Source organism: Fusarium keratoplasticum, chromosome 2 (genome assembly GCF_025433545.1).
Source record: "Fusarium keratoplasticum isolate Fu6.1 chromosome 2, whole genome shotgun sequence".
Taxonomy (NCBI): domain Eukaryota; kingdom Fungi; phylum Ascomycota; class Sordariomycetes; order Hypocreales; family Nectriaceae; genus Fusarium; species Fusarium keratoplasticum.
Genome location: NC_070530.1, coordinates 3,653,021 through 3,670,993, shown reverse-complemented (window position 1 = coordinate 3,670,993; position 17,973 = coordinate 3,653,021). Strand labels below are relative to the sequence as shown.

The 17,973-nt window shown below is 51.3% G+C and overlaps 7 protein-coding genes across 7 annotated transcripts; 2 read left to right on the top strand and 5 right to left on the bottom strand.

The window, feature by feature from the left end:
- Window positions 1-381: 381 nt before the first annotated feature.
- Window positions 382-1,500, bottom strand: NCS57_00304600 (uncharacterized protein; the record flags this gene model as incomplete). Its single annotated transcript, XM_053053061.1, has 2 exons — window positions 382-1,336; window positions 1,388-1,500. The coding sequence occupies 2 exons, from the start codon at window positions 1,498-1,500 to the stop codon at window positions 382-384; spliced, it is 1,068 nt and encodes a 355-aa protein (XP_052918307.1).
- Window positions 1,501-2,617: 1,117 nt separating this feature from the next.
- NCS57_00304500 (Beta-lactamase domain-containing protein) lies at window positions 2,618-4,435 on the top strand (the record flags this gene model as incomplete). The annotated part of the gene is made up of 1 exon (XM_053053060.1): window positions 2,618-4,435. The coding sequence occupies one exon, from the start codon at window positions 2,618-2,620 to the stop codon at window positions 4,433-4,435; it is 1,818 nt and encodes a 605-aa protein (XP_052918306.1).
- Window positions 4,436-4,734: 299 nt separating this feature from the next.
- On the bottom strand, window positions 4,735-6,690 carry NCS57_00304400 (GMC-OxRdtase-N domain-containing protein; the record flags this gene model as incomplete). Its single annotated transcript, XM_053053059.1, has 5 exons — window positions 4,735-4,779; window positions 4,833-4,996; window positions 5,056-6,184; window positions 6,236-6,588; window positions 6,639-6,690. 5 exons carry the CDS (start codon window positions 6,688-6,690, stop codon window positions 4,735-4,737), a joined length of 1,743 nt encoding a protein of 580 aa, XP_052918305.1.
- A 1,031-nt stretch (window positions 6,691-7,721) lies between these two features.
- Window positions 7,722-8,891, bottom strand: NCS57_00304300 (uncharacterized protein; the record flags this gene model as incomplete). Its single annotated transcript, XM_053053058.1, has 1 exon — window positions 7,722-8,891. The coding sequence occupies one exon, from the start codon at window positions 8,889-8,891 to the stop codon at window positions 7,722-7,724; it is 1,170 nt and encodes a 389-aa protein (XP_052918304.1).
- Window positions 8,892-11,508: 2,617 nt separating this feature from the next.
- Window positions 11,509-13,311, top strand: NCS57_00304200 (MFS domain-containing protein; the record flags this gene model as incomplete). Its single annotated transcript, XM_053053057.1, has 5 exons — window positions 11,509-11,679; window positions 11,729-12,206; window positions 12,265-12,700; window positions 12,761-13,002; window positions 13,058-13,311. The coding sequence occupies 5 exons, from the start codon at window positions 11,509-11,511 to the stop codon at window positions 13,309-13,311; spliced, it is 1,581 nt and encodes a 526-aa protein (XP_052918303.1).
- A 484-nt stretch (window positions 13,312-13,795) lies between these two features.
- Window positions 13,796-15,139, bottom strand: NCS57_00304100 (oxygenase subunit alpha; the record flags this gene model as incomplete). Its single annotated transcript, XM_053053056.1, has 3 exons — window positions 13,796-13,999; window positions 14,051-14,276; window positions 14,328-15,139. The coding sequence occupies 3 exons, from the start codon at window positions 15,137-15,139 to the stop codon at window positions 13,796-13,798; spliced, it is 1,242 nt and encodes a 413-aa protein (XP_052918302.1).
- Window positions 15,140-16,255: 1,116 nt separating this feature from the next.
- Window positions 16,256-16,931, bottom strand: NCS57_00304000 (Cupin type-1 domain-containing protein; the record flags this gene model as incomplete). The annotated part of the gene is made up of 3 exons (XM_053053055.1): window positions 16,256-16,617; window positions 16,666-16,729; window positions 16,779-16,931. 3 exons carry the CDS (start codon window positions 16,929-16,931, stop codon window positions 16,256-16,258), a joined length of 579 nt encoding a protein of 192 aa, XP_052918301.1.
- Between the last annotated feature and the right edge of the window lie 1,042 nt (window positions 16,932-17,973).

Here is a 17,973-nt window from a genome sequence, read left to right as displayed (position 1 = left end):
GAAGAGTGTAGTCAGGTTGAGTTTAAATCTATTTATTTATTCCGTGGTTCCGGCTTGATGAAGATCTCCATGTGATTTATGGTGAACATTGAAACGTGTCAAGGTGAAATGTCAATGGTATCTTGAAGCTTCTACTACAGCGTCGCTAAATAACACAAAAGAAAAGTCTATCTTGCAAACAAAACGATTTTCTAGGCTTCTTTCAACATCAACTCTGACAAGCTGATGCGTGAAGCATCAAACTCGCACACGTGCCTTATCACGTGCAGTTACCTGGCCTTTGAACTTGAATTCATTCTCCAGATTCGGCCAGCCACTTTCATCCCCAATCATCATCCACCATTCCTTTTGTTTTGGCGCCATCGACACTTGGGCCCTGTATCAGAAGCGAGACTCGTGCGACTCGTTCTTGGCGATTGCCGAGTACTTGGCCTTCCCGACGACGTTCGACCCCTGGCCCTGGGCGAAGCAGTTGTCCACCTCGGGCCACTCGCTCGCCCTGAGGTAGAACGGGTCTCGCTTCTTCATCGTAAACATTCCGATGAAGTCGAATGGATCAGCCACGTACGCGAACCAGGGCCGGTTGTGGATCCAGCCAGGTCCCATGCGCTCCGTCTTGCCGTCAAAGTCGAGATACTGGCGCGGGTCGCTGGGGAGGTATCGGCCGGGATGTACAATGTTGAGCCAGTAGGTGTATAGGGCAACCGGGATGGTCTCGAGCACGTAAAAAGGCCACTCGTGCTTGAGGAGCGCCTCGTTGTTGTCCCTTTCGCTTGAGAGGATGTCCCTCAGCTGGAAGGTCTCGACGGCGCGAAACACGCAGCGCACGATGATGAGTAATGATGTGCCGTAGAGCATGATGAACAGGGTTCGCACGTTCTTGGGCATCATCTTGGCCTTGACGCAGCGGTGGTGGATGATGCCGACCAAGGCGATAAAGGCGATCTCAACAACACCCTGCAGGACCACGGCGATGGCCATAAAGGTCGAGCCCTGGACGTACCGGTCCTTGTCTTGCTTGCCATTACCGGCGGCCATCCAAGAGGCGCCAATGGCAGTGAGCGTCTCGACGAGCGCGCCCAGAAAGACAAAGATGTAAACGACGCGGTTCGGGTTGATGATGGCGTGCATTGGTAGGTAGTGCATCAGTCGCCCGAGAGTGTTGTACTCTGCAGCCGAGTAGATGGGTGGTGCAAGGTAGACAAAGATGCTCTGGATCATGTAGAAAGCAAGGCTGTCTGTCTTGCGGACCGAAATGATTCGAAAGACCCAACCAATAGTATAAAACAAGCCGGCGTAGAACATGAAGAATGTCACCCGCCAAAACTTGTATCGACTAGAAGTCATGTTAGTCTATGGCTTGATCAAGCTGGTGTTGGTGTGTTACCTGTTCTGGAGGGCATGGCCGATGCAAGATACTGCAATCACTGCCGCAGCAATGATTGGAAGAATCTTGTTGGCATTGTAGCCGTAAAGGTTGTCTGGCGTAGGGTTCGCCATGGTTGTGCGGTGTTGTAAAGAAGAGAAGCAAGTCAAGGGAAAGCTCAAGAGTAAAGTGATTGAACTGGCTTGTCTCAAAGCATGAACCACCTCAAACTCGAAGAGAAGGAGGCATTTATATAACCTGTTGCATGAGAACGCCTTGATCCATCATCCCGCCCTGCAAAGGGCCATCCCGCAGATAGTCGAGGTGGTCATTTCCGTAGCTGGATGGCGCAGCGAGCATCGAACAGCTTCGCAGCCCTACAGCGCCAGGAAACGACAGATTGGGTTAGAGGGAAGCCTCGCTGTGCGTCAATCCTGGAAACACCGTGCAGAACCCCTGTCAGATTGTCTTCAGCCGAAGATGAGAGGCTGGATTAATTGGCCAGTTTCTGTGTGAAAGTGGAGGTGGATATTGTCAGTGGCTGAAGGGTTTCCAGATTTCAAGGGTCGGTTGCGAAAATCCCAAGCAAAAGAATAGTCTGCTAATGCTGTTGAAGCTTAAGTGGCATTATTTATCATGAAGTCTTTTGTGTACTTCTTATAAAAGCTTCCATAGTATAAAAATTTCTTTCTTTACTATGTAGGAGGTTTGAATATCTCTATAAAGCTCTAACTCTCAGCCTAAACTGTTGATTTTGACTTGGCCACTAACAGAGTATTCTTGAGGCCGCTGCGAGGATCACCTCCAACCAGCTGTTCATTCGTGGACGTTTGCTGACACACAAAGCTTGACATCATGAACCCGAAGCACAGCGGCGCGTTAGCACTACTTTGAGTTTAGCGCCCGTTCGTTCTCGATGCGCCTTCAATGCAACATGAACGAGCCGCTGCAGGTCGGACAGCACAGCCTTGGGATCATCTTTTGTGAGTCGCTGGTGATGTCTTAATCGAGGACTTTTGCGCCGCTATTAGTTCATAGCGAGGGAAATTGCTTGTTTCGTTTGCATATAGTCTTTGAGTTCAACGACAATGACATATGTTGTGTAGATTGATGACGAATTGGTAGTATAGTTTGAGAGTTGTGCTGTATCTGTCTCTGTCGAGATGGGTATAAAACGCGCGAGTTTCCAACCAAACACGAAATGTTGATAGACTCGTTACGCCGAGTGGTCATCTAAACATCCTGGCAATCATGTTTTCCCGGCAATCCCTTCTCGCTCTTCTCTCCTTGTCGGGTTCCCCCGTTTTGGCCGACTTCCTCGGCCCTCGATACCCTCCCCCCACAGACCTGACTAGCAAAGACAGCCATGTCATCGCTGGATGGGAAAATCTTACCGAAACCTTGCAAGGGTATTTGGAGATTAGCCCAGAAGAAGACCCTGTTCTCAGCACATTGAAGAACACCACCTTTTCCGTCGGCCTCTTCTCAACTCGCGATGATGGGGCGGCCAGCAAGTTCCAGTTCCACTATAATTCCCCCACGACCAAGGGGGCTAAATACGGTACCAAGGAGGTCGACGGCGACACTATCTACGGGATCGCTAGTATAACCAAGCTCTTCACCGTCTATTCCGCCCTCATGAACCTGGATCCTGTCGACTGGGAGCGTCCCTTGACCTATTTCTTCCCGCAGCTTGTCGACACAGCCAAGGAGGCAAGAGACAACCCGGCAGAGCACATCCAGTGGGACAAGATCACTCCTTTGGCATTGGCCAACCAAATTAGCGGTGTTCCCCGCGATGGGTGGCCGTTATTCACAACTGGCGAAAAGTTGGTCGGTGACACGGCGGCGGCACTTGGACTTCCACCCCTGAACATGCAGAAGGACCCTCAGTTGTCAACCATGCCATGCAGCAACTTCTCAGACCCAAACATTACGAGCTGCGCTGATGATTATGACAACTATGTCGGGAGCCAGGAGAATCGCCCACCAACCTTTCTCCCATGGGCTAATCCGGCCTATGCCAACACGGGCTTCATCATCCTGGGAGCCGTCCTACAAAACCTCACCGGCAAGTCACTCGACGAGCAATTCAGCAGCGACATCTTTGATCCGCTTGGAATGTCGAGGACTTACACCGAAGCCCCTCCCAAAAACAAATGGGACAACGCCGTCATCCCCGTCAACAACGACACGGAGCTCGAGTTAATGTACTTGCTGACCCCCGATCCCGCCAAGAGCTCGGGCACATTGCTGTCCACCTTGAATGATCTTACAAAGTTTGGCTCAAGCATCCTCAACTACACCCTTCTCTCAGGTGACGTCACTCGCAAGTGGATGAAGCCCCATACGCACACTGCACGATTGGACTACTCTGTTGGCGGCCCTTGGGAGATCCCTCGCTATGTTCATCCCGAGACGGGGCTGGTCATTGATCTTTACACTAAATCAGGGGACGCGGGTTTATTCAGCTCTTTCCTTGTTTTGGTTCCCGAGTTTGAGATTGGCTTCTCGGTCCTGGCAGCGTCATCTGACAGAGCGTTACGAGCTCTGATTGCTGGCAAGATAGGCGATGCGGTGGTAAATGCCATCATGCCTGCACTCTTGGAGCAAGCGGCTTCTGAAGCCGAGAAAAACTATGGCGGTACCTATGTTTCCACAGCAGAGGGACTAAACTCCTCCATCACCATCACCCGAAACAAGACAGAGGGTGCGCCCCCTGGTCTAACCATCTCGAGGTTCATTTCCAACGGCACAGACTATCTCCTCGCGGAATCCAAGGCCAGTGGAGCACCCAATGACCCAGATACCATGCCTAATCGCCTCGTCCCAACCGTGGTAGACGAGAAGTCGGGTCGAGTCGCAATGCGCGCCTTGACAGCAATGGACGCCCCGAAGCTGAGCAAAGGCACAATCTCTGGTATTCTCTCGGCTGATTGGACCACGGTTGGAGGGGCTACCTATGGAGCTCTAGATATGGGCCTCTATATTTTTGACGTGGATGATGATGGCAAGGCGACGGAGGTGAGTCCTCTTGCATTCAGGACGACGCTGAAGCGGAAGGACTGAGTGAACGAACTCTCTGGCGGTGGGCTTCCTATGGAGGAGAACTGTGATGTATGGATCACGAAAGTTTAAAGAATATATATATGAGGAAATATGATCCTTGCTGCACTGAGATGTCACTGTACGAACATCAACAGGTGTTCCAACTGTCCGTTCTTCAGTGTATCAGATGCCGTCTATATTACGTAGTCTATGTATGGCGCCACTTCTATAGTCTATAATTTCTATCACTATAACAGATAAGGGAAAGTCAACCTTTTAAGTCTGACCCAGATCGATGTCTTGCACAATTTTGCGGTTGCTTAAGCATACAGTCCGGGGTAAGCAGCCTTGATGATGTCGGCTCCCTATGAAACCTATTAGTGATATGCCTATAAGTCGCATCGGCATGTCCACTGACCTTCTCGGCAATCATGTAGACTGAGTTCTGGATGCGGCAGTCGGGGATGACGGGAATGATGGATGCGTCGATAACTCGGAGGTTGTTGACTCCAAAGACTTTGAGCTTGGAGTCGACGACACCCTGCTCGATAGACTTGCCCAGTCGTGCGGTGCCGCAAGGGTCTATAGGTAATCTCACTGTTAGTCTTTTCCAAATAGGAGAGATGTAGGGATTGACTCACGGAAGCCTGTCTGGGACCTCTCCTTGATCATGGTGTCCATAGCCTCATCAGAACCTCGAGGCATAGCCCAAGGATAGTCCTCCTCAATGATATCCTTCATACCCTCGCCATTCAGTAGAATGTCGTCGACAAAGCGAACACCCTGGCGCATAGCTGCCAAGTCAAGGTCATTGGAGAAGAAGTTGATGTTGATGTCTGCCTGCTCGAGAGGGTCGGTCGACTTCAAGGTGACAGTTCCGTTGCGAGAAAGAGGTCGCAGCAGATCAACAATGACAGTCATGTAGTCACCGGTGGGTGGTGTAGGAATGTGCCACTGGAAAGCGTCGCAGAACATGGGGACAAAGTCAATCTCAAAGTGAGGCTGGCCACCGGGACCAAAGGGGTCGACGTTGCCGTTGGCCTTCTTGTACTCGACGTACTCTGGCACCTTCTCGAGGTAGCTGTCGATACGAGGAAGACCGACGAGCTCGAGAAGACCGCTGGTCATGGGGCCCTTGTTCTTCCAGCGGTAAGCAGAGGCGGCAGCATCCTTCTCCAGGCCGGGTCGTAGGAGGTGCTTGTCGAGTCCGTAGCCGTCCTTGATCTTGAAGACGTGAGGCAAGATGGGGTGGTCAAGAAGGTTCTGGCCAACGTGCTCAGACTTGACAACGGAGTTGATACCAAACTTGTTGAGTTCCTGCTCAGGGCCGATGCCAGACAGGAGGAGCAACTTGGGAGTCTCGTAAACACCAAGCGACACAATCACCTCGTACTGAGCACGGAGAGAAAGGGTCTGACCGTCAGGACCAATGACCTCAACACCAACAGCCTTTCCATTCTCAAAGATGAGCCGCTTCGCGTTGGTCTGTCCAAGAACGGTGACGTTGGGCTTACCCTCCAGGAAGCGCCAGCTGGAGGATCGCTTGCCGTTGTAGATGGTGTTGATGCACTTCCAGAGACCGTGCATCTCGCCGTTGTGAACGTCGTCAGTGAGAGGCTCGCCCTTGCTGACCCAGGCCTTGGTGAGGGCGTTTCGCCAGCCCTCAGTCTCGGGGAGGAGATCTGAGTGTGAGACGGGAAGAGGACCATTCTCGCCGATGTACTTGAGCTCGGGGCGATGCTCACCATGGTCATCGTGATAGGTAGCGGGCTAAGGACTGTTAGACACCATGGTGTAAACATATTTGTGAGAAGCACAAACCTTGTAAAGATACTCCTTACACGTCTTCCAGGTCCACTCCTCACCACCAAACTCAGCCCAGTCGTCAAAAGTAGCAGCAGAACCGGGGATCCAAGTGTAGTAGTTGAGGCAAGAGCTGCCGCCGAGGACCTTTCCTCGGGTATTGGGCTTCTCAATGCGAGTGTACTCGGGACGATCAATCATGCCAGTCTTGAAAGACCAATCATACTTGGAACCTCGGAGAGTGAAGGCAGTGGCGGGAGTGGTGATGGCGTCAACGGCAGAAGGGTTGTCAATGCCGGCCTCGACGACGAGGACGGACACGTTGGGGTTCTCGGCCAGGCGGCCAGCAACGACGCAGCCAGCAGTGCCACCTTTGAAGCTGTGAGTAGTGTTTATGAGGATGCTGAGAGGGGGGACAAACCACCGACGACAATAAAGTCAAAGGCCTTGGGAGCTTCAGTGATGACAGCCATTATAGATGATTATGTATTGAATGAGTTGAAACAGAAGCTTAAAAATAAGGTTGGTGATGTAAGTTTTGGAGTTTAGAGCGGAAGAGAGATGATTAAATGCTGAAAGCGAATGTTGCTTGAATGTGAATGCGAGTGATGAGTAGTGAGTTCATTCTCTGAGCGACATCTCAGACTTCTTTTATAATTCTCATCCAAGTTGATGCGAAACATTCCGATCTATCGCCAAGTCCTATCAACGCGTCCAGATGCCATCCTTCCGAAGTTTCCATGGCCATTCTCACAAGCGTCCGGCGTTCGGCAACGACTAGATATCGCGTACGGGAGAAAGATGCCGCAACCATGGAGGACAAAGTGCCATTGAGAGTCGGCGTTGCCGGAGGATGCAAAAATACGGCGTCTTGGCCAAGACTCCGGCAGTTTATGCCGTCAAGTTCAGGGAGCGGCCGCTACTTGTGGTGTTCTTATTCCCGCACGGCAGGTTGTTGCCGGATGGCGACGACGTCATCTTTGCATGGAGGATGCAGCAAAAGAACCGTTTAGCCGTACAAGAAACACATTGGCAGTATCTCATATGGGTAGTGCCCGTATTGATGATAACTCTGTATGGAGCAAATGAGACTTGAATGGCTTAAAAAGACTCAAAAGACATTCTTGAAGCCAGTTGCCTACCGCCATGAGATATGAATGATGAGAAAATCCTAATAGTGTGATTATGCTAGGATCCATGAGACATTTCTACTTGATACTGATGAAGTCTAAGTAGCTAAAAGTATGGAGTGTGATGGGCTGGCAGTGTGCAGCAGCGCAGCACACTGAAGGAAAAGCAAGACACTAGACTGAGGCATCACCGTCTCTCTACCCTAGGGCAGCTATTTGTCGCAACGAAATGCGAATATTAATATTGAAGTCTTGTAGATAATTGCCCAAGGCTATCTTAATTCTTTTAATTATTTGAACATCCTCATGTATATTCTCATTTAGTTGTTGCCGATATGTGAGAGGTATTAGAACTGTCTTTGTATGCCAGCGGCTTACAGAGTCTCCCGGCATGCTTCGCACTCGCATCGCAAGCCCTGATTCCGAAGAAATCTCTTGCCAAAATTCACCGTTATCTGCTCTCCATGCCTGATGTCTCTGACTGCCTCAATCCCGCATATCCAATGACCCGAAACTCTCAAAGGGCGCACGCGCGCTGATGCCCGGCAGTGGTGGTTGAGGTGCAAGAAACAGTTGCTGGGGCCAGCCACGGAAATCTGACAAACGACCGTCTCCCCATCAATGTCGGGTCGGTGCATGTCCATAACCCAGCTGGAGTTGTGAGGATACGTTCCGCTGGGTACGATCTTGCCGCAGATCTGACCCATCACTTCGCCTTTTCTGTAGGCGACCTCTCCTTCATGAGAAGCCACTGCCTGGAGACCAAACCCTAGACTACCCCATGACTTGATGCGTGGCCTACGCTTGACCAATCTTGTGTAGAGACATTGGCACTTGTTTTCGGAGCAGAGGTCGCATTGACGTTCTGTTGAAACGATTGCGAGGGGATTGACCTTCCAGGGCCATTCATCCAGCCAACCAGTTGGCTTGACCCAGTCTGGGAACTCATCGCCATCATACTGGTTCTCCTCGCAGTATTGGTGCGGTTGTAGTAGGGATAGCAAGATGTCGTCGGAGAGACTCTTTTCCCAGGACAGAAGTGCAGGATGCTCCTTTTCCCATTTAAACATCATGTCGTCCTTGACTCCCAAGACCATGTCGATCAATGCCTCACAGGCCTGACAGATGCGCTCCACAAAGGGAGTGTCGACGAGCTTCGCAAATCTTTCTAGCTCGCCCCCTCTCATACTGAGGTAGTCACGCCCTGACAAGCAGTAGGGCTTCGCTGACTTGAAAGGGATCAAGCACAAGAGTCCTGGGAATCGCCCACAGACCAAACGCCAAAACCGGCCTTGTGTGACCTGATGCTGGAACTTTGTACGGTCTGAGGCGCTGAACCCGAACTTGTCCATCATTTTGTTAATCTCGGCCGGGTCGGCACGAATTCGGCCTTGCTTGGTATTGTCGACGGCCAGTGCCATTTGGTACTGCACAAGCCGCGACATGAAGCTGTTCAGGACCGACTTGTCCGTGATCAGCCTCAGGCTCCTCCACAGCTCCATCGCTCGCTCAACGCCTTGACTCTGGGTTTGAAACAGGCCCATATCGGTCGTCCGATCCCTCCTCGCAGCGACAAGAGAGCAAAATTGACGTATCGCCGGCCCACTCTGGATGGCGGCAACTCGCTGGAGCATCGCGGCCGTCGGAGGGTTGGTTGTTGGAAACTCGGGGATCCGGCATAGCTGATCATGACTCTTGAGTTTCAGGATCAACTTCTCAAGTTCAGCCGAGTGCGAGTCTCCTTTGGATGATGCACTGCCCGATATCCTCGGCTTCTTCGTGGGTTGGCCTGGACCAACCCCGCCTTGCCTTTTGGCGCCTTTTGCTCCCAGTTCGGCCGCATCACGAACCTCAACAAAAGACTCTATTGATGACGGGGTATTGGGACGCAAAAGATGCGACTCTGGTCGCGGAGTTGCCGGTGCGAGAGTTGCCTGGTCATGGTCGGCGGAGAGTGAGTGATCCGGAGGAGACGGGGGGAGCGGCGTCCGTTGTGTCAATACCGCGGCGGCACCGGAAGTGAAAGAAGCGGTTTCGGTTGTCCCGTTGTCCAGATCTAATGAAGATAGAAACGAGGCCGAAAAAAGAACGGCTTCTTGAGCGATGGAAGTCAGATCGCGAAGTGCGACTCTGACATGGTTCTGCGGAGAGGAGGATAACGAGGCAGCTGCAACTGGAGCTGGTGGCGATGTGCCGGGGTTCGTTTGTTGGAGTGTTTGCTGTGTTTGCTGCTCCAACTGCAACGCCGTTTTAGACGCTATGAGCCGCTGAAGGAGGCCTTGCGCCTCCTGAATAATACGATCCAGGCTGTCCATGCTGAGTGCTATCGCATAAAAGTCGATCTAAGACCAGGATTCCTAGATACGGGGACGAGGGGCAGCCACAATGATATTTGTGCCATTGTGGCCCGTGCGCCGCTAGCTAGAAACATCACTTCACCAAATCTCAACAGAGGAAGAAATACATTTAGAAGAGACTCTGTCTTTATTAAATCTTATTTTAATACTCTATAACCACTATTATGAAGCAGTATTAAAATATGTACATGAAGATTTACTAATAATAGGCTTGCTTTAAAGGTAAGTTATGATAAGTTCTCTTTTAAACCCACCCATGTAAGCATGAATCGCAGTGCGCTGGGCTATCGTGGAGAAGCCGGCCAGGTCACGGAAACATATCATCTCTACACACCGAGAGGGAAAGCTTTATGACTTTTCGGGATTAACATAATATATACTGGGCTATCATTTGAATAGGTGTAGCATTGGTTGGATGTTGAAACGATGACCTTGCAGATGAGTTCTCAGCGCCCATTCCGCGTATTGCCTTTTTCGGCATGAGTGCTTCTGAGGTGGCGTTGAACCTCGAGGACACGGAGTTGAGGATGTCAATCACGGATGATTTCCACGCTTGTGTTCAGGGAAACACCTTGCAAGGAGAGCTCGGGGTTCAGATTGGAACTGATAGGAATAATCCAGCACAACAAGATAGAGCCTGCAGAGCTTATCAGTGCTATCGCAAAATGAGGAGATTGCCAAACAAACTACACTCTCAGCTCTCACCCAAGCTCATGCCCAGCTCAAACATAACCCGGAACTTTACAGGTTCCCAAATAATTGCGAGTTGGGCGCTGGAGATACGAAGATCACTCAGTGTTATCGACCACCGAGCCTCGAGATAGGCATCATCGGATGCAGGGAATGTCTCCTATGCTATTGCAAGAGTCTCAATGCGCATCCGAGATCAAGCTCGTAGCTAGGTATGAGTTCATACTCTTTGAGCAACTCGCGACTCACGCCATCGTCACCAACTCGATTGACTCCTATGCCTGAACAGAGTCCTGTCCCTGATGATCCTGACCTCCCTCCACGTCCCCTTACCCGACTCCCCGTGGCGATAACCCGGGGGACCCGGACAACCTCCTGATACCAGACCCGGACGCGCTGGACCGAGAAACTTGTCCGTGATTTCCGTCCCCACCCCCGCATCTTTGCCCATATCGTTTATCTCAAGCCTAGCCTCTCCCTTTACCCCGCGTCTTGGGATAAGGCTAATGTGAGCACTAGGAAGTCTGTGGCGAGACCGAGACCCATGGTCGACGCCCAATCAGCTGAGTCCCAAGTGCAGCTTATCACTCTTCCAAACCCTTGTCGGTACCTATCTCGGAGGTACCGCCGACACTACGAGTCGTGGCCCCAGTCGGATGACCCAGTTTCTCTCTATCAGGGACGAGGGCTTTCTCGACTAGGTATCGCGGGGGGCGTCGTACAGGAGTGGGAACACACAAACAAGTCTCCAATCGTGTCGTTGCCGATTTGTCCATGGTGTCCGCCCTCAGTTCTCCGCCCTCCTGGGGAAACGAGCACCAACACGTCAAGTGTGTGTGTGTGTGTGTGTGTGTGTGTCTCGGCCAAGCTCTACCTCGTCCTTGTTTAGTACAGGGACTCGAAGAGAGTCTGGCCATCTCCTCCAAGTGCTCGCTATCCAAGACCTAGTCGAGGTGAGTAAAAAAAAGGGCTCGAGCATTTCTCCGTGTTTGGCATTAAAAACGGCGCGGTGTCTCCGCATCCTGACTCGGTGAAAGAAATCGATCGACACTTCAAGAAACTCTTTCATCTTTCTTTCCTTTTACAATCTTCATTCATACAAAAAAGAGTCATCATGTCGTCCAAGTCTATTGACGACCAGCAAAAGGTCGACATGGAAAAGGGAGAGAATGACACCGGCTCTTACCGTGTTGCGTCCAACACTACGTACGATGCGCATCAAGACGTTTTGGGTGCTGAGGATGTCAACCCTGTCCTCATGGCTAAGATGCATCTCGTCAATGACGTACGAAATTGGCACTCCATCCTTCAAGAATGCAGCTGACTCCTGATAGGCAATTGACGAGATCGGCTGGACAAGCTTCCACCTGAAGCTATTCTGCCTCAGCGGCTTCGGCTACGCCGTCGACTCCCTGGTTGCCGTCCTTCAGGGCATCGTCGCCGCCCAGGCCTACGCCGAGATCGGCTATAATGGTTACCCGACCGGTCTCACAATCGCTCTGTACGCTGGTCTCCTGGTCGGCGCTCTCTTCTGGGGCTTCGGTGCAGACATGGTCGGCCGCAAGATTGCCTTCAACACCACCCTCTTCATCACGTCCATCTCGACCATCATCTCGGGAGCTGCGACTCACTGGGCCTTCTTCGGCACCTTCATTGCCCTGCTCGGTTTCGGTGCCGGTGGTAACTTGGTGCTTGATCCTACCGTGTTCCTCGAGTTCTTGCCCTCAAAGAAACAATGGCTTGTCACGGCCATGGCTACGTGGTGGGGATTCGGCCAGGCTTCTGCAGGATTCATCGCCTGGGGATACTTCTGTAAGTTGTCTTCTTCGTCCGCAGAGTCGTGATGGTTGCTAACGGGATAACTATACAGCCCGAAGCGAATGGAGCTGCGACCCTGCGGACCCTGCCTCGTGCACTTGGCAAAACAACAAGGCCTGGAGACTCATCATGTTCACGTCCGGAGGCATCATCTTCATCATGTCCATCATCCGTGTCATGGTGATTGAACTCACAGAGACGCCCAAGCACTTGCTCGCCCATGGAAAGGATGAGCAGCTCGTGGAAGAGCTCCAGGCTCTCGCAGCCAAGCACAACAGGCCCTGCTCGTTGACCCTTGCCCAGCTCCAGTCACTTGGCCAAGTTGAGACAGAAACGACACATCGAGGTGTTGGAGAGTTTGCCCGGGAACTTGGAAGCCATCTCAGGGGACTTTTCGTCACCCGAAAGATTTCCATTTCCACCACTTTGATCTGGTTCTCCTGGACGCTCATCGGTCTTGCATACCCCCTTTTCTTCATCTTTCTTCCGTAAGTCACCCTTAAGCGCTTGATCATTCGTGACTTGAAACTGACAGCCGGTGTTTTCAGAGCCCTCATCAGCAGCCGTGTTCCAAGCGAAAACCCGTCTCTCAACACGACTTGGAGAGATTACAGCATCACAAGTCTCTGCGCCTCCATCGGACCGCTGATTGCTGCCTACCTCGCCGAGCTCAAGTTCCTTGGACGTAAGCACACGATGGGAATTGGTGCAATTGTCACGGCTGCCTTCTTCTTTGGCTACACCGCCGTCAAGACTTCAGCCCAGAACCTTGCCCTGAGCTGCTGCATTTGTAAGATATACTTTCCTCTGTGTTTTGAATCCCTCAAGAAACTAACCCTTGATAGCTATTTGCATCAATGTCTACTACGGAACCCTTTATGCGTACACCGCCGAGGTTCTCCCCTCTGCTCACCGTACCACTGGCAACGGTATCGCCGTAGCACTGAACCGTATCATGGGACTCCTCTCGGCAGTCATCGCCCAGGTTGCCGATACCACATCTGTGACTCCTCTGTACATCTGTGCTGGGTTGTTCATTGTGCTCATGATTGTCTCGGCTCTTCTGCCGTTCGAGCCCCGAGGCCGACGAGCGTCTTAGAGGATTATATCCTGGCAATGTATATGGTTTAATGTGGGTGGGAATTTTGGGTTTTATTATTCTATTGGATGTACTTTGAACGCACTTCGGCCACATTTCCATGGCTTTTGGGCGGTGGGATGAGAGAACTACTTGTAGAAGTTTATATAGCTCCCCAAGAGCAAACGTTGTTGAAAACCACCTTGAAAAGTGCTCCTGTGACATTAGTGACATTTCTAACGATCGGAATAGTCGATGAACACACGATGTCTAATCCATTCGCTATCTCCCAGTTGACCCTTGTTAGAGATGCCTAGAATTTTCTTTAATTCAACTTTGTGAACAACTTAGTCTTAGAAATAGGTGAAAGAGCAATTTTTTGTCAAATAAACCAACTTAAATAAAGGTATTATACCCAACGATCTGTCACAAATAGTACATGGTAGTATTCCAAGCTGATCAATTTTGGTATGCGCTACAGAATCTGCTTTTACAACTTGCCACTCTACCAAGACAACTGCTCCGACGCACCATCACAAGCCCCCATATCCAACTTTGCACAGAAAGCTTCCTCCTCCTCAAACTTGCCCGTCTTCATGGCGGCAGTCGGTGGCGGAGACGCAGGCCAGATATCGTGACCTGCCTCCTCTTCTCGAGCACGGTGCTCCATGACCACTTGGCGAATAGTCTCTTGGAAGAAGATGGGTCCCTGAAATGTGTTAGCTTGTACAAGTTTGCTGATGCCATAAGGAGAGCATACCTTTTCCTTCTCGGGGTGCAGCTGGCCGTTGATAAAGATTCCACCCTCGAGGTTCTTTTGCGTGCCGTTGCAGAGATCCTTATCTTCTTGAAGAACCTGCTTAAAGAACTCGTTGATCCTCTTGAAATTCTCATCGTCGGTGTTGTTGTGGCGGAAGACGTCGTACTCCATCAGCGTCTTTCCCGCAGACATGGGGATGCAGCGCATCATGTAGAAAAAGTCGGGTCTGTTGCTCAGTTAGTACAATATTCGGCTATATTAGGCAGGGGAAACTCACGTCACGGTGAAACAGGCGTTAGGAAACAGGAAGCTGCTCGCAACTTGCATAGTTGTGTCGGTCTCGTCCTTGTTCTGGTTGAAATGTTGGATATGTCCACCCTTGGTCTCGACACGGTACGCAGCCAGGTTCGAGATGGCGTTGACTCCAGGATGACCCGTAGGACAGTGATAGCACTCATTGTAGTTGTCTGCAAGAGTCTTCCAGTTGTAGTCGCCCTCCATGGTCCAAGTGTGATCGTAGTGGTAGTCGTTCATCAGATCATATGGAGCTAGACGCTCCTGCGTGTCGACACCATCAAAGTCCTCCTCCCAGGCGATGCTCGGCTTTCCGGCCTCTAGGTTTATCCAGATGAATCCCTTTGCGTCGATGTGCAGGTTCACAGGGAGGAGGTTGTGCTTGGTCTTGTCAAAGTCAGGCACCGTCTCAAAGCGCGGAGCCTTTGCCAGGTTGCCCTTGAAGCCGTAGGACCACCCGTGGTACTTGCAGGACAGGATGGCAGCATTGCCGCAGCCCTGGGTGACGATAGGAAAAGCGCGGTGACGGCAGACGTTATGAAAGGCGTTGATCTGGCCGTCACGATCCATGACCAGGAAGAAGGAGAAGCCGGCTTCTGTGAAGGAGACGTAGTCACCAGCCTTCTTGAATCGGATTTTGTGTGTGAGGAGGATCCATTTTCGCGAAAAGATGGCTCGGCGTTCAAGCTCGTACATGGCGGCGGAGCGGTACCATGATGCAGGCAAGGCCCTAGGCTCGTCTTGAGAGGATGAGTCTTTTTGAGGGGTAGACTTGACTCCAAAGAAGCCAAACATGGTGATTGATGTGGTGTTTTGTGGTGTGATGGTGGGTTTTGTTCCGATCAACTCAATTCTTAGTGAAGATAATTACTAGTGAAAGGTTGCTGGTGAGTTGTAGAGTGTCTAGTTGGGAGCTGCAACACAGAGGCGGGCTCTCAATAAATGCTTCACAGAAATCGGCCAACTGAGTGCGACGCATTTGCGAAATCGGGATAGCGACATGACACGCGGGATGGCAAAAAATGGGTACTTGAACACACAGGTATCCATCCCTCTTGTTTCTTTTTAGTATCTTTTGATAGGTTGTTGCCGGTGGCTTTGGTGTTAGCCTCATCCACCGGTACGCTCACAATGACAGACTTGTCGGTCAAGTACCTCATCCTCATCCATCCACACCAAACGAAAACTCCACAGATATCGAGGGAGGGCGGATCACGAACTGTGGAGAGAGGGGATATGATAGCCGACATACTCCGCAGTTGCTCAAGGTTCCCAAGACCGAGAAAAGTGTCAGATGACCCAGGCGGGACGAAGCCGCTCATCTCTCTTCCGCCACGAGACAAAGCCTGGACCGAGAATCTACTGCCGTTTCCCCGCGTTTTCCATCGTTGGGCTTGATCGTGTTTCGAACAAGGGAGGGACGCCATGCGAGGTCGGGCCAATCGCTAATCTCACGACGGAAAACTATGTTCAAAACTCCGTGTCTCCGCCGGGATACTATCACCAAGTGGGACGCGGAAAACTATGTAAATCTCCGGGCGATAACACAAATCAATCAATTACATTGCGCGTCCCATTCGTTCACAGCCTCGAATTGACCTCGGCTTTGTCTGTCACAATCTCATATCTATCGCGGCTTCATTCCATTCCCATATCATCTGCTCAGCCTCTTGATACCATCCAGGCCGAGCTGTTGAACACGGAGAATCACCGTCCCCCATACGACTCCAAATATCCGACACCAAGATATGCGCTACCCACTACGTGTCTTGGCCATTGGTGCCCGCAGATAACGGGAAATTTCCCCTCTTTTAGCACACGTTTGTCGGAGAAGGGGATGCTACACGGCGGGAAATGACAGCGACCAACACACAAACACATTATCATTCATCTCCTCTAATGTCTCTAACTTCAAGCCACAGAACCAGCCTCTCTCGCCGCGGTCCAAATACTCAACAGAGCCCCCTCAGGCCCAGTCACAGGGTCCTGACTGGGAAAAGGCACCCCACCAATCTCATCAAGAAGCTCCCTCCCCTCCAACGGCGCCTTTCCATACTCGTTGCGCCATTTCGGCGACCCATCTGGGTACACGCCAATGTAGCGATACTTTTCGCTCTTGTCCTTGGCCCTGTCCTCCTTGCCCACTGAAGCGTGCGCCACCCCCGCTGGAACAACCACCACGTCTCCCGCCTTGACGTGACATTTGACACCGGCGCTCGCGTCGTCCCCAACGCCTGCGCCAAAGATCAACTCAGATTCGCCTTGGAAGACCCCTATTCTGTGTCAGTGGCCCATAGTGTGTATCTTCTGTGAATCAAAACACATGCCGTAGCACTCGTGGGTGTTGGGATGGAAGTGCTTCGCTGTGATAGTTCCCCATGTGCCCTGGTGCTGTCAGTCTCGCCCGTCACCCTGCCGCTGCAAGCAATCTCACCTTTTTCGTCCAGCCATGGCTCTCGAGCAACTTTGTAGTGCTGGCTTCGTCGTGTGGCTCAGGGAGCACCCCTCGATAGACCAGCACAGGGAACACATTGTTGGGGCAATGAGTAGTTGGCTTCACAAAATGCGTCTCGGGATTGGCCGACATGTTTAATATGGGTAATGCAACGCTAGTCTTTGGTGATAAGTCGTTGAAACACCAGAATATCGAAGCAACGAGGTCGAGAATCTATCTTGCAAGTTGAATGTCTATCCCGGTACCGTCCTTCTCCACCATAAGCAGCAAGGAAGCGACGAGCTAGGCCTTAAATACGCGAAATCCCTTCAATAAATCAATCGTCTACTTTGGCCGTAACAGGTATTACTACCCGCGCCAGCGTCATTCTTGCAACAGTCGTGAGTCGTGAGGGGGACAGCCTATTTCATCGCCGAGAAATCTCCGCCCCGAACTCCTCCAGCCTTAGCCTCGAGATGTTGGCTTGTCTCCAGCCCAAGTTTCGGTCTCATTGGTCCATATCGTGTCATAGGCGCGGCTTTATTGATGTCAAGGTTCAATATATATCTGACTATGTTTGTCAACGTGTGAAATGAAACGGACATCGCTTGCAGAGGTGTCGGGTTAAAAACTGTTTGAAGGACGCATTATTAGGTTTAGAAGTTGCAATAACAGTACAGAGTCCTGAGTGGCTTATCTGCCACTCCTCTCAAAATCCCTAGGATTGCCACCAAGGGGAAACCACAAGACCGGTTGGGTCCATAATTCCAATAGAATCCTACGCCCAAAACAATCAGCGACCTTGAGTCGAGTCCGGAGTGTTTGGCGGCGCCGGAGGCTGTGGCTTTCCTGGGGGAGTAGAGCTATTCATGGTAGCCTTGCCCGAAAGTCTCGTCAGTCAATGTGTTGTGCTAGCCATCGATTGGGTGTGAGAGCTTCTTGGAAACCTACTAGTAGAACGAGTGTACCGAGTCGTCCCTCTTTAGATTCCTCCTTGAGGTGTTTCAGCGAGAGTGAGTGGTTATTGGTTGCCAGGAGCAGCTGAAAGGGTCAGAATTTGGAAGGAGTTGGTTGGATTTATACACGTCGTGACCTGTTGGCAGCCTTCAACTCAAGTCTAGGATGTTGCCTGTAACATGTCACAAGAGTCCGTACTGTGCAGTACGAGAAGCAAACTCTGTTGTCTTGGCATCAG